Here is a 15,196-nt window from a genome sequence, read left to right on the forward strand (position 1 = left end):
CTCCACTCAGGGATTTTTTTTTAAACACACTCTTCTCCCCATTCTTACGCCTTTATTTATTTTTCCCAGTTCTTACCAGTGAAATTACAAATTTTACAGATTTATTTTGCTTACTGTCTATCTCTCAAAGAACATAAGCTCCACGAGAGATCTGTTTTTGTTATTTACTGCTGGAACTGCAATGCCAAGAACAGAACTTGGCACCCAGAAGCTCAATATACATTTTGAGAGAGAACACATGAGCGCTCACACAGGCAAGCGCTACAGCAAGGGGAACGACCTCAGTCAGATTCTCCTTCATTCTATTGAAGGGAAGCTGGTTCGCCAGCTCTTCTAGAATGACAGAAACTGTGCATCTCTGCTTGTCCTCTGCCTAACCTTAAGAAACTTCATAACTTCAAAGTACAACAACAATGGGGGGGGGCGTTCTCAAAAGGGGTAGGAACAGGGATATCAAGACGTGGGAAAATTTGGTAAACAATCTATAAAACAGTCTGCTTCCATTGGACTAAGACAAGAATCTGCATTTCCTATGCTCAATTCACAACCTCTACTGCAGATCAGACACAAATGAAGTCACAGCGGTCTTATAGGGACCATCAGTTTAAAGTAAAGGGAAGGAGTGTTCAGTCCACCCAGAGAGCATACAAAGGTACTCCTATAGCCATTAACAAAATGTATGGGTTGAAGTTATTACTAAAATATGATATGTCTGCAAAGATTGTTTTAAAGTTTGTTAAAAGATGATTTACTGATTCCGATGAGTCCACCAACGAGACTAATATTACACACTCTTCCTCCCAAACCATGATCAGGGACCATTTTTTTTTTAATTTTTTTATAGTTGTAGATGGACATCATGCCTTTATTTATTTATTTTTATGTGGTGCTGAGGATCCAACCCAGTACCTCACACATGCTAAGCAAGTGCTCTGCCACTGAGCTACAGCCTCAGCCCAACAGGGACCATTTTTGAGACCAGCGGATAGAGTGGAAGAGAGTACAGCAGCTTCTGCAATACAGAATTACATGCAACAACAAATCACAACAGATTTTCAGAGAGATGAGAGTGAAATAACAGAGTTCACAGGTGGAAAAGATCCTCTTAGAATTCGGGAAGGATCTCTCATTTTTCAAAAGTGTTTAACGAGTAAATATCTTATTAGAGCCTTCTTTCTCTGTAAGGAATAATAACATTAGGTTTAATTTACAAAGGGCAACACAAGGAACAAAGCTATTATAAAACAACTACTTGTGATTACAGGAAAAGTCAGCACATTTAGTCATAAGCACTGCACTCTTAATCCAAACCATAAGATACCTCTAGCACCATCTTAGTTTACATGAGAAATATACTGATAATACTTCAGAAATTATTCAGGGAAATACAAAAACACACACACAAAAAAGCAAAGAACCAGGCTGGGGTTGTGGCTCAGTGGTAGAGCACTTACCTAGCAAGTGTGAGGCACTGGGTTCGATTCTCAGCACCACATAAAAATAAATAAATAAAGATATTGTGTGTATGTATGTATGTATATATATATATACATATATATTTTATATATGTGTGTATATATATATATATAAAAGCAAAGAAATGTATACTTTTCTTAAGTGCTAACTTTTCTAAATAAAAAATGACTGATGATAAACCCTGGTAAGGGATAAAATCTTACAAGAAATTATATAATGGTGGGGAATTCAAGTAGTAAAATTATTGGAATTAACTTAAGAGAACCAGGGATTATACTTGAAGCTCCTCGTACTCACCTCCGTTTTCTTCTCCGTTGGCGTTTGCCTCAGCCATCTCTGTGCCATCCAGCTCAGAGTCACAGACTAAATCCAGTGTTCCATCTGCTGGGCATGATGACTCCTCTTTCTATATTATTTTTTTAATGATGATAAATAGAGATGTATTAGCAACTAAAAATATTTTAAATGCTTTTAGCATCTTAAAGTTTTATGAGATTTGGAGTTTCAATACAGATTTACTCTTTCATGTAAAAGTCAGTCCTTTGGGGAGAGGTCAAGAGGGAAAGCCCATTACCATTCCAGATATTACTGTATAACCTTTAAAATCTACATCCAAAAAAAAAAAAAAAAGTAGTCTCCTTAAAAGGAGTTGTTTCCAATTTGTTTTCAATTATACGTTCTTCCTGATGTAAACAAATAGATTAACAATTCTGCATTTTCATCAATGAATTGAACATCCAAGTAAGCCCCAAAAAGCAAAGGGAGAAAAAAAGTCATTTTGAAAATAGCCTCCACTATTTTCAGAAACATTCACTATAGCTGAGAGAGACTCTCTACTTTCTTTGCCAGGTATAGCTTTTTTTTTTATTATTTTTTATTTGTTTTAATTAGTTATATATGACAGTAGAATGCATTTATTATGCACTTTGAGATATCATACATAGATGGGATGTAACCTTTGACATTAAAAATAAATCTTCTCGAAGGAAATTAATAAACTTGAAATATAATTCATCATCTATCTTTAACATCCTAAAGGATTTTCATAACAATAATTATTTTCAAATAAGCAGTAATTCATTTTTAATCCATAAAAATAATATTCTGAGTTTACTTGTTCTATGTTACACAATCCTTTGTAGACATAAGCGTTGATCATCTGGAATTCTGAATTTTAGATGGCATTTCCCATTCTATATGGAAATAGAAATGCTACTGAAAAATTCAGAATTAACTATTTTAAACTTCTTCTATTTTATTCCTTCCTTGAGGTCACTGCTTATTTTCAAATTGAATGCCTAATTAAAATCAGTAAGTTTTCAAAAAGAAGGAATAAATTGATTATTTTTACAAAAGTCAGGAAAGATTACAGGTGTGAAGACCTATCAGCTGATGGTCATTAAGTCAAAGAGTTTCTGGCAACTGTGATCATCTTAAACTCCTCACTGATGACTCATGATACTCCTCCATGTTAATTTTGAAAAATCAAGAATTTTAAGGAAGCCATAGCTATTTTCCACTGCCAGATGCTGTGGAGTGAAACCACAGAGAAGCTTTCCTTAAAGAAAAATGTCATTGCTTATTCTCAATATGAAATCATTTTTATGACATCTGAAAACATTTAAAAGGCATAGGGGTCATCCTTCAGCCCTTCACTCAAATTTAATTTTGTTTACCTTCTTATGTTTGAAAAAAATGCATGATACATGGTAATAACACACATAACATGCAGAACAATACAACTTACTTTGAGAGCATAGAGGCCTGACTTTCCAGGGATTTTGAAGAATGTTCCATCCCCTATCCGAGTGTTAGTGTGAAGCATTGCATTCAGACAGGCTAATGGAGAGGTTCCACTAGAAAATAAAAGTGTGGAAAAATGAAGCGATCTGAGATGCAGCTTCTGTAGCAAAACTGTTCTCTGACTCTCTTAAAAGAGACCTTCTTGCATGCCTTTTTAAAATATCCTCCCAACCCCGAAAACATCTACATTACAATAACAGGCCAGTCCAGTTTCCCCAAAGTTAATCAGATGCATCTGTCTTGCAGGCTTCAGGCAAAAAGTCTCGTACATTGAAATTATGCTTTTATTCATAAAGCAACCAACACTGTATTTTAAGGAAACCAAAGCCCAGACTTTTATGTGGTGTTATTTTGTAAAATAACACTATGAGGCCTCAGATTTAAAATATTACAGACAAGTTGATGGTTGCACTTGAATGATCAGGGTGGGCGGGGGGGGGGGACCCCAAGTTCAAGGGCAGCTCCATCTCATAGGTCGAAAAGCAACAAAAGAATAATAAGAACCAGGGAAGAACTGATTTGAAATTATAAGTATTTAACTTACTCACAGGACTGCATTTTTCACATGGCCAAATAAGAATATATATCTGTGTTTATATCTCTGATACAACTTATACAATGACATCTTTTTCTCAGATATGTCAATAAAAAAATATGTGTTTGAGAATTCTGCCCAACAATTATGTTCTGTAGAAAAGATGCAAGTGACTGAATTATGAAATCAGTTTTCTTAAAGAAATCAAATATTAAATTAATGATTAAAATATCAATGCACATATCTACAAACATTATTGCAATGAATTTGTATACTTGCAAAGATGGTTATGAAACACATAACACACACACACATATTTAATATATATATTTTCCCCCCTTGGGGTAAATTTTAGACTTTTTGTTGTTGTTTACTTATAAACTAATAGTTTTACAAACCAGAATTTAAAGCCACAATTATTGCACTTTTATTTAATTGTGTTTCTATATATCAGTGTTTGTTCAAACCAATTTTGATGACAAGCTTGTATCTCTTACAGGTCTTTAACTTAAAATATTCTGGAAAAGAAGGCTTTGAAGATATTAAGTGTTCAAATTTTGAATTCCGAGGATAAAAATGTCATTGTTAATAAATTAATCTCTTACTACTAAAACTCACCAGTAAAATGCAAAAATTGAATTAGCTGAATTGCCAAAACACTCTTAATAACAAATCAGCATATATACGCATCATGGTTATAAAGGTTTATAAATATTATAATAATATGAGTAATCTGCATTATTTTAGGAAGCAGCTTCTCTATGCTGTCACATAAATATGATTCCACTGGGTGTGACAAGAAATAAGAGTCTGAATAAATTTGGTCATAGAACAATGCAGTAACACTGAAGTACACAGAACAATAATCGGTGTGCTGATGCACTACCCTTTTTTTTTGAAGCTCCTAAAAGCTTCAAAAGACCTCATTTCATGATTTTTCCCTTACAAAAGATTTTCATTCATATTTATGTGGACACAGGCATACCTATAAAGTAAGATACATACATCTTCACTGAAAGATCAATGAATGAATTCTAGATAAATAATGCAATGTGTGTTATACAGAACTCTGCAAAACATATACTTCCACATTATACTCTCAGACAAAAGCACAGAAAATTAGAAGCTGGAAATGATTATGCCAGATTTTTGGAGTTTTAATTTAGTGAGACTGTTAGACCTACAGAATTTCCATAGGGACTTGGCAAGAAGATGTTAAAAGGACAAGTATAAAATATAATACATAAAAATGAGGCAATGTAGATTTTAAAAAAATATATAACAATAAAACCATCCACCTAACATGAAACCTCATGATAATCTTCCTGCTTTTGATTACTCCTAATGCATACAATTTCAAGAACTCAGATTTAAAACACTAAGGAACAATATGGATCTATAGGCAACTAAGAAATAATGAACAAATAAAATACCACTGTAGTTTATATTTTCTTTCTAAGGTAAAGGTAATTGTACAAGACGAATTGACTATTAAGTAGCAGTTTGATGCTATGCTTGCTGGAAACATATGTGCTAAGTACCCAATTATGTACAAATAATACGCTCTATTGAGCATGAATATATTATTAAATCATACTGTTTACTATGAAATAAATTAAAAATATGTAATTCACAATCACATGAAAATAAATCTCCAAAAGACTCAATGACTACCATCATTTCCTCAACTCTTTCCCAAAACAAACATGAAATGTTATTTTGGAAGTACTCAATGTTTTAGAAGAATTAGATAACATTTGATAACTCAAATCATTCAATGATTCACTTGTTTTAAGCATATTAAGGATATTTCTTTAATGGCAAAAATACTTTATTATTCTGATCTATCTCATTTTAAAACAATTAAAATTATCAAGTGTTTAATGCTTATTAAAAAGTAAGTGATTCATTCCAATGCAACAGACACAATAGGAAAATATATTTTAAAAATCTTGCATATCATTTTTACTTATTGCTATTATTCTCACCAATTCTGTGAAGTCTAGAAAACTTGGACTACTTTTCTTGAGGAAATATATGATCTTAGTTAACTGATATTGACAGGGAATAAATAAAATATTTTTTGTTATTTTTATATTCAGAAAATAATGGAATTATCAAGTGTACATTCCATATAGCTAACTGTAGTTAGAACACAAAAATTAACAATGGGTTGCTCCTGAAATCTCTATTCTTAGATATTAGGAACACTTATGTAACATTTCTTATTTTTCACTTATTTTTTTAAATTACAGTTAATGCAAAGGTTAATCACCATAGTCAAAATTACAGAGTTTAAAACTCTATATCTCTGAGTATATATCCATATACATACACACACATATATACATTTATATATAAAGCAATAAAACTTCAATGTTTTAACAAAATATTTCTAAAAGTTCAGAAGTTACTTACTTTCTATCAAGATGCATTGGAGGAATCATGATGTCCCAATTTATAAAAAGAAAACAAAGAAAAAAAAAGAAGAAAAGAAAGTTAGTTTTCCAACATTAAACATGATTCCACATTTTACCATTTCCATACATAGGATAATGTGTAAGAACTAGACCAAAGCCTTAGATTTGGCTGCTTATGAGAAGATGGGAAGGAAAAAAGGTCAGTGGGCTAAAAGTGACTTTGCTTTCCTTCCTAATTCTTCTACAATGTTTTCATTTTGTTCATAATGCACATATATTTCCAGATTATAAATACAATAAGAAACAAATAAGCAGGACAATGTACACCCCCAATTCTTTTCTTTCTTCCATCCTCTATAACTGGGCCTTTTCCTATACACCTGCCAGGGTAGATATACAGCTTATTCTGTTTATTTGTTTTTTCCCCTAGACTGTAAGGTTGTGGAACCCTTCTGGTTTGTTTTCATTTCCCACAACCCCTGAAGCAGAACAGGGGTGGAATTTGGAGGCAGGGGAGCAGGCATAATTTAAACTGTCTAGACATCAAAGAACCCCCAGAGACACTTTGCAGAGCCCCAGTGCTGTGTGAAACACAGAAAAACCACTGCTTTATACCATCAAAATGCTGATGGGACATACAACATTTTACTAATAGTAGACACTTGGTAAAGGGAATGAATAGCTTCTCTATTTAAATCACTTTAAAATCCAGGAAGAATAGTGGAGAATGTGACTGAAAGACTATTTGCAAACATGACAAAGAAATATCATAATCATGGGCCTCCATTCCTTTATATATAAAGTAAAATGCTTTACATGACAGTACTAAAGTAAGCTTAATATTAAACTATTTTATTAATGTACCTGTTACCTTATAAAAAATTTAGATGGAAGGTATTTCTCATAAACATTTTTAAATCTCATTTTCAGATATGGGAATATAAAAAAATAATCCTTTGCAACATAAGTGTAAAAACAGATTGAACAAGCAATTATTAAGCACCATTAGTTATTAGAAGTACTATTAATATCAACAATTTTATGCTTACTCTCCTTTCAGAAAAATTATAATTGCTTTGTTCAAGTATTTCCAGTATCAGTTTTCAGAAAATATCTTAATTATAAAGAACACATCTTTAAGAGAAAAGTATGTGGGCCTCTGGCAGTGCAAATATGATTTCAGCTGTTGATCTCTGTGTTTGGGTTATAAAACTAAATTGTTTATACTTAGGATATATGCACTTAAATCTACACGTTTTACTTCCCAAAAAATGTTTTTGAATGTTAAAAAGGAAATAATGTACCTTTGGATTTATTTGACTATTCATTCTACAAGTGGAAAATTAAACTATTTTTACCAGTGAATGAGGATAACATCTAAGCACACATAGTAATATAGTATATATCAGCTGATAAAGCAGAGGCCTAGATGAATAAAAAGAACCCTAAAAGTAAAGACCAAACTAATGTCTACTCTAAAGAAATATTACTACTAGTAAGAGATTTTCTTAAATGACGCTAATTAAAACCTTTATTAAATACTAGGGTCTTTTGTATGTTATATGAATAATACATGCATGTAAGTATGTAATTGTTATCTGAATAACCCCAGCACAAAACATGCACAAAAATGACCATAGTAAGCTTGAAATTGATTTTGAAGAACAGTCTCCTAAACTGCACATTCCCTTCAAGAAGCTCACTAATGAGAGTTTGATGAACACTGACACAGGAGAAATAACAAAGATTAGAGGTTAGAAAAAAAAAAAACCAGGAATAACTCAGGAACTCAAATAAGAGATGGGTTAAACTTAAAGGAAGACATTGGGTAAATTTCTATGTAAACATATTTACATGATTTTCAGTATTTGGCATGTCTATAATAGAAATGTAATCCTAGTACTCTTTTATCAGATGAAGATATTGAGGCAAGAAATGATCATCAAATGCCACATATTATGCAACTTACTTCTTAAATTCTTATATGAGAATTTCAGACTTCAACCTTAATGCACATCTGATGGACTTCAATATAAGAAGATATTCTTAAACAGATATTGAAACTTAGACGTTTTATCCATTTCTATAGACTATGATGCTACTACTAAACAGATGGTAATAATTCATACATTGTTACTAAACTGACAATAATTAGGAAACAAAAATTTCAAAACATTAAAAGAAAGAAAAGTTTAATTAGTATCATTTTAATATAGGACCTATAAGGACACTAAATATCCCTATAAGTATAAACAAAGTATACAATCTATATTATAATTTTCAAAGACTTTCCAGTGAAACAGGAGGACAGATATCATCTTTGACTGAAGACATCCAACAGCCTGTATGCCACATATGGGGCTAGATATTGATAACTCTTCCTCTACAAACATGCATGTCCTGACATGCCATGTTAGCCTGCTTACTATGGAAGGCCACAGAATGAACAAGACTGTGGTCCCTGGAGGCTGGCAGCCTGAGTTCAACTGAGGCAGATTATTCACAAGATGCATCACAATGAACTCAGCCTTCCTGGGTCTCACTCTCTTCAACTACAAAATGTGAACACTCAAAGTCACTATATCATAGAGAACTATTCTAAAGATTAAATAAGTCAAAACATGGAAAACACTTATAATGATGTTTGACATGTTCTAAGTGTTCAAAAGTTACCACTGCTACTCAACATAACCAATATCTGTAGGCTCAAAGAATGGAAAATGGAAAGAAGTTAGTATTTCATATCTTGTTTAAAAAATTGGTTCAGAAAAAAAAAATACATGTATAAAGACATGAAAGAAAGAAAAAAAAGAACTGATTCAGTTAAGATACTGTTTAAGTTCTATTTTCATCTCATTAGTAAGAATTAGCAAGTGAAGACAAAGGCAGGTGAAACTCCTAGTCTGCAGTCCTTCACATGTGAATAATATTGAAAATCAGGGATTACTTACACAGTCAGAATACAGAGAAAACAACAGCAGCAATAAATGATTATTACAGTTATTGATTATTAAGAACATCTAAAATGTGCCTAGGCTTTCACAACTGATCCATATTTCTTATATCCCTGACAGCTACATAAGATGTAAGCATGATTCCCAGTTTTACAGATGTGGCTGAGGCTCAGATATTAAGAATCTTATTGACGTACAATAACAACTAAGTGATAAAGTGAAATCCAAAATTGAATCTAATTCCAAAACTTTCCACTGTCCTATATTCCGTCTCCACAAAACTGCCTGCTCCACTTCATCCATCTTGACTACAAAAGGAAGAATATTTTAGCACTTGAAGGAAACACACCAAGAAAAGCCAGATGTTGCTGAATAGTAAGGTGGTTGGCTCCATCTTAAGTCAACACTGCATATGGCTTTCAATTCCACAGCACAGATTTTAAATATTATAAATATAGACCTAGGCTATAGAAGATTTTGTCAGTTTTCTTACTTGGGTAATGCTATCCCTGGAAACTAAGGAAGAACAAACTTTGAGAAAATATGAGAGAGAATTCAGACCTATAATTGAGATGCCTTTGTAGAATTGGATCATTAAAGAAAAACACTCCATTCATTGAACAAACATTTATTCAAACATTATATATGTCAAGATAATCTTGAAATAAATTTGCACTCTGACAGCGCTTTGCACATAATAGAAATGTAGGCTGAACTGAACTGAATTTTCTGAATACATATGAAAGGACTGGGATTCAGGAAAAAGGCTGCCATGGGGCACATTACAAATGTGAGGTGAACCATTTAGAATTGAAATGTTGCCCTTAGTTTATTCCAAGGAGGTGACTGGAGATAATATCATGTGTAGATTTCTCATGTCATCAATTCTAAATGCAACAGTCAATCCATGTCTACTGGTGACTCTCTGGGACTATATACTTTTTCCCCAGTCATGCAAGCCCAAAGAGAATACTGCCAGATCAAAATGAAAATTTGTACATTCTACTAGGACCTATGCATCCTCTTCCATCTTGTCAACAACAGTTAATACCACAACTCCCTTCCCAAAATCTGTTCTCTGGGATATTAGTCCCAAGTGAGGCTCAAAAAAAAAAAAAAAAAAAAAAAAAAAACAAACCTGACAAATGTGTTTGGAAAACACAGCATGCTGTAGTTGACTCTGGCAAATTTACCAAATATATTAGCAATGTATATTAAAAATCTCTGAAAAATTCTGGTTAACTCCTTGTTTCTTAACCACATATAATAAAAGAATTCTCCACAGCATAATATTTAGCAATGTCTCCAATTATATGCCAAAAAATATACATGGTAAAAAAAAAATGCTATACTATGTTTATATGGTTAGGATCATTTGGAGGAAAGTACTAGTAGTCATCATTCCCAATGTGTTTAATTCTATTAGCGAGAATTTAAAAAGATTATTTTAAAAGGATACAATATATCTATTTTTTATGAAAACATAATGCAAAGTGAGTTTTTTTTCCTGTGTACATTTATAAAATTGAAAAATACTGTCAAGAATTTTGAGTAGCATTGAGATATTATAAGCAGTAACCATACATAATTGAGAATACTGTGAATTTTCAAAACTATATTACCCAGCTCATCCTCCCCAATTTCCAACTGCTTAGTGAGGGGCACCATTCTCCTCTTCATCGTCATCATCACTTGGGACAAACATTTCTCAGACTATTCCAACTATTTTGCCTCCACAAAGCCTCCTCAAAGTTCACCTTAACTTTACATCATTACTATTATTAATTATGTTGTTGTTGTTGATGTTGTTGTTGTTGTTATTATTATTATTATTATTATTATTATTATTATTTTACTTTCTCACGTCCTAATTCAGTCCTTGCCTCACTCACAAGAGGATAATTCTATGGCCCCTAAATGTTTTCTCTGCCTTCAATATCTCCCTGCTGTATATGATTCATCCAACACACTGGTGCCAAATAGTTTTCCTACTTGAAAACAAAAAACACTGCTCAGATTGCTTCTTAGGCTATACCATTCACTGGCTTTGTTTTTTAATTTGTGAGGGTTTTTTTTGCCCACCAAAGGAAGTACAATCTCACCCCGCTGGCAGTGTAGTCCTATACAACATGCTCGGCTCTCATTTCATCGGCTCCACCCCTCAAACATTCTCCCAGTCCAATCCAACTCAGTAAATCACAATGCCTCTGCCATTTTCCACCTCTCTGCTTTAGAGCTCAGGTTAGGACCTGTGCCTGGACCATCGCCCCACTCCTACTGGGCTTAATTTTGCCACTCTAATACAATTTTTAAAGGAGATGTTAACCACCACCTATATAGTGAAGCCCTTCCTCTGGAAAATCTTAACACTGAGGTTCTCTTGCACAGTTTCTTGTCTTCAAAAACTGTTTATGCCTCTAACTTTGCTATTCTTCCTACTTCCAAAATGTTTGGGAACTCCTCTAGAGATAGACATATATTTATCTCTGTATCAGCTGACAAACCATTCCAATGTACTCAAAAAGTGTTCACTGCAGTAAGTTTGATTACTGCTATAAAGCTGTTGCAACCATGGATGCATAGACATAAAACGCCTGTGGTGAATATCATAATGGCTCCCTTCATGTCTGAAAACACTCCACACACCCGTCTGCAGAGGTCATCTTACAACTGGCATGCCCTGCAGTCTTTCTTGCAGAAAATCTCCTTCCTTATTAATGTGATTTCAGTGCAGAAATCAATGAAATGGTCCAATTTTCCCACCAAGAAGACTGGCCAGATTAGGCTGGGGATATAGCTCAGTTGGTAGAGTGCTTGCCTCACATGCACAAGGCCCTAGGTTCAATCCCCAGCACCAAACAAAAACAAAAACAAAAAAAAGGACCCAAGAAGACTGGCCAGATTAAACTATGTTCCTGATCACAGTGATTAGTCCTCGGATGGGAATGGAGTATTTTGTGGGGTGGGGGGTGAGTGGGTAGAATTTTTAAATAAACAAAGAGAAGGAATATAAGTAATTTTCAGTAGGAACATCAGCTGTAAAAACATAAAAAACATTACCTGGTGCATATCTCTGCCTCTACAAGGATAGAGCCTACTGAGAATAAGGCTACCAAGAGGAAAGCAGAGCAAAACACAGAAAGAAGAGGGAGAAAAATTACCCCACTGGATCTACTGCATTATGTAGTCATGTTGAAGATCAACCCATTCATTAGATGTTGAAGTTAAATAAGCCAATAAATCCGGCTAATTTTATTTTCGATACCTGGCTAATAGAAAGCCTAAATGACTTATATAAACTGACCTTATTTTTATGTGCTTCAATTTCAATTTCCTCATCTGTAAAATGATGAGTTTAAAACAGGTATGTTTTAAGGCTCTGTTAATCTCTTTCTGGCTCAAGTTTTAAGGGCAGCTAGTGGTTGACTATTAGCTTTCTAAAGCTCATTCCACTTGGGCTGCCTGGCTACATGCTTCCCTCATCCTCAGTGCCCTTTGCTCCTATAAACTGCTAATTACCTCTCCAGCCTCTAAGGATCCTCTCTGCACCTCCGCAGGCAGCGCAGTGTGTGCTGCTATCCTAGCAGTTAGCTCTGGCCAGTCTAACACCACAATGCTTGTGGCAATCGCTGCCAGAGGACTCAGGCTTTATTAATGATTCTTCCTGTTCCCCTCATAGGACCCCACTGGCCTTGAACACTCAGAAAAATTCAGGGCTTGTTAAGAAGCTAACATTTCACAATTTACAGAGAGGAACAAAATTTAAACCTTGAGGATTCCAAGTACTGGCTGAGGATGTCCAGACATGGGAATTATGAAATACTCTAGTGAGAACATAAACTGATATAACCAATTTGGAAATACATTTGGCAATATCTAGTGAAAATAAGCATACATGCTCTACAGACCAGTAATTCCACTTTTTGGTATAACTCTAAAGAAACTCACACTTTTACAAAGAGATGTTACTCACTATGGGGGAGGGGGGAACTACAAATACTCAAAATGTTCAGTAGGGTACAACTATAGGCAAACTTTTCACCCAGATAATCAAAGTAAAATGTAAAGTTCCAAACTTCAGTAATACATCACAAATCTATAACAGTGGCTGCCTCTGAGCAGAAAGAGAAGGAAATCGAAGGAATTTCAGCTTTTTCTGATACTTTATTTAAAAACAAAAAACAAAAACAACACCTGAAGCAACTATGGCAATATGTCCAGAACTGTTAATTCCAACTGGTTTCTGCTGGTATATGGGCACTCTGTGGTATTTTCAAAACAGAATTTTATATATATATATATGATTGATTATTGTTATTGTTCTTTTACCCACGATTCAGCTTCTCTCTAATACTATCGGGTTTCCTGCTTGATTCAATTTTTGTTAATGGCTAATTTTTATGCAAGCAAATTAATATTTATGTACATAGAAAGTGTAAAGATAAACATTATATTTGGTTAAAAGTAAAAGTGCCTCTCAACTCTCCTCAATCCTACCCAACATTTCAGAAGCAATGACTACTGAAAAATGAACAATGTTTTCTTTTAGCTCTTTTTGTATTTACATCCACATATGCACATATTCAAATGGTTTAAAGGCTTTATTTTCAAAACAAACAAGAGCATCATAGTAGGTACGCTTTTGTACTTAACATGATTGGGAGATTTCACCACAGAACAATTTTTGTTCTTTTTGTTTGTTTGATTTTGGTGGTGCTGGGGATTGAAGCCAGGGCCTCATACATGCTAGACAAGCAGTCTACCAACAGAGCTATATCCCCAGCCCCATGTTTTATTCTTAATAGTCTACAGAATCTGAATGATTTTAATATTCATTTAAAGCTCTTAAGAGTCTATAGAATCCATATACTGTATCATCCCTATTATAAAGTAATCAATTTGAATATAATTTTGTCCTTTTGAATAGGGCAGCAATAAACAGACTTGTTTATACTTTCTAGAATATATATATATATATATATATATATATATATATATTCTAAATTTTATATAAATCTTTTTTTAATATTTATTTTTTAGTTTTTTTTTTAGGTGGACACAATATCATCTATTTTTATGTTGTGCCGAAAATCGAACCCAGTGCCTCAGGCATGCTAGGTAAGCGCGCTACCACTTGAGCCACATCCCCAGCCCTAGATTTTATATATCTTGAACCAATTCCAAAAGTTGAGTTTTTAATTGGAAGAGTGCTTTAAAAATGTTGACGGGTACCTTCCAATAAGAGTGCCTAGTTAATGAAGGATCTTAAATCTTTGAATTTTTGATAAGCCAATCAAAGGTGGGTGTGACAAAATCATTCCAAGTAGAGGAAGCAGCACCAATGAGGCATAAATGGAAAGGACAGAATGCTCAGTGCAACAACATAATTAGCTGGCATTTCCAGGGCAGACAGTAGGAGAGACTCTAGGGGAGGGATCAGATTCCTGAGGGAAGGCATGCACTCCATCGTAGTGCATGAAGTTTATTAACACAGCAAGCAGCTTACACTTCATGCAGGAGGTGATGGTGAGGCCCAGAGGATTAACAGAGAAAGTGCTCTTGTCCCTCAGCCAGCAGCAGAACAGATTTAAACTGAGACACTCCTAGATACAGACCAATTAGGAACCTGTAAGACTGGCCTGCAGGGAAGATGGGAAGAGCTCCACCAGACAATGATGTTAGTATAAAAATGTGTTAGGACAAAAGATGTGGATAAAAGTCAAGAAACACATGGGGAGAAGTAGGGCATACAATGACAGGATTGCTTCAGGAACCAAATGTGAATAATGCTTTGATTAATTAAGATGGACAATAAGGCTAGGCACCATGGCAGATCAGGAAGCTGAGGCAGGAGGATAATGAGTTCAAAGCCAGCCTCAGCAAAAACAAGGCACTAGGCAACTCAGTGAGACACTGTCTCTAAATAAAATACAAAATAGGGCTGGGATGTGGCTCAGTGTTCAAGCATCCCTGAGTACAACTCCTACTACCAAAAAAAGAAAAAAAAA

General features: G+C 34.1%; 1 protein-coding gene across 1 annotated transcript in view; it reads right to left on the reverse strand.

Moving 5' to 3' along the window:
- Nucleotides 1–15,196, reverse strand: part of Asxl3 (ASXL transcriptional regulator 3) — a 135,581-nt gene that overhangs the window by 98,080 nt on the left and 22,305 nt on the right. The window contains exons 2-3 of the mRNA XM_076837330.1: nt 3,224–3,332; nt 1,774–1,882 (exon numbers count right to left, since the gene is read on the reverse strand). Coding sequence (XP_076693445.1) covers nt 1,774–1,882; nt 3,224–3,332 — 218 coding nt within the window. The remainder of the gene's footprint in view (nt 1–1,773; nt 1,883–3,223; nt 3,333–15,196) is intronic.

This window comes from Callospermophilus lateralis, chromosome 17 (assembly GCF_048772815.1).
Source record: "Callospermophilus lateralis isolate mCalLat2 chromosome 17, mCalLat2.hap1, whole genome shotgun sequence".
NCBI classification, from domain to species: Eukaryota; Metazoa; Chordata; class Mammalia; order Rodentia; family Sciuridae; genus Callospermophilus; species Callospermophilus lateralis.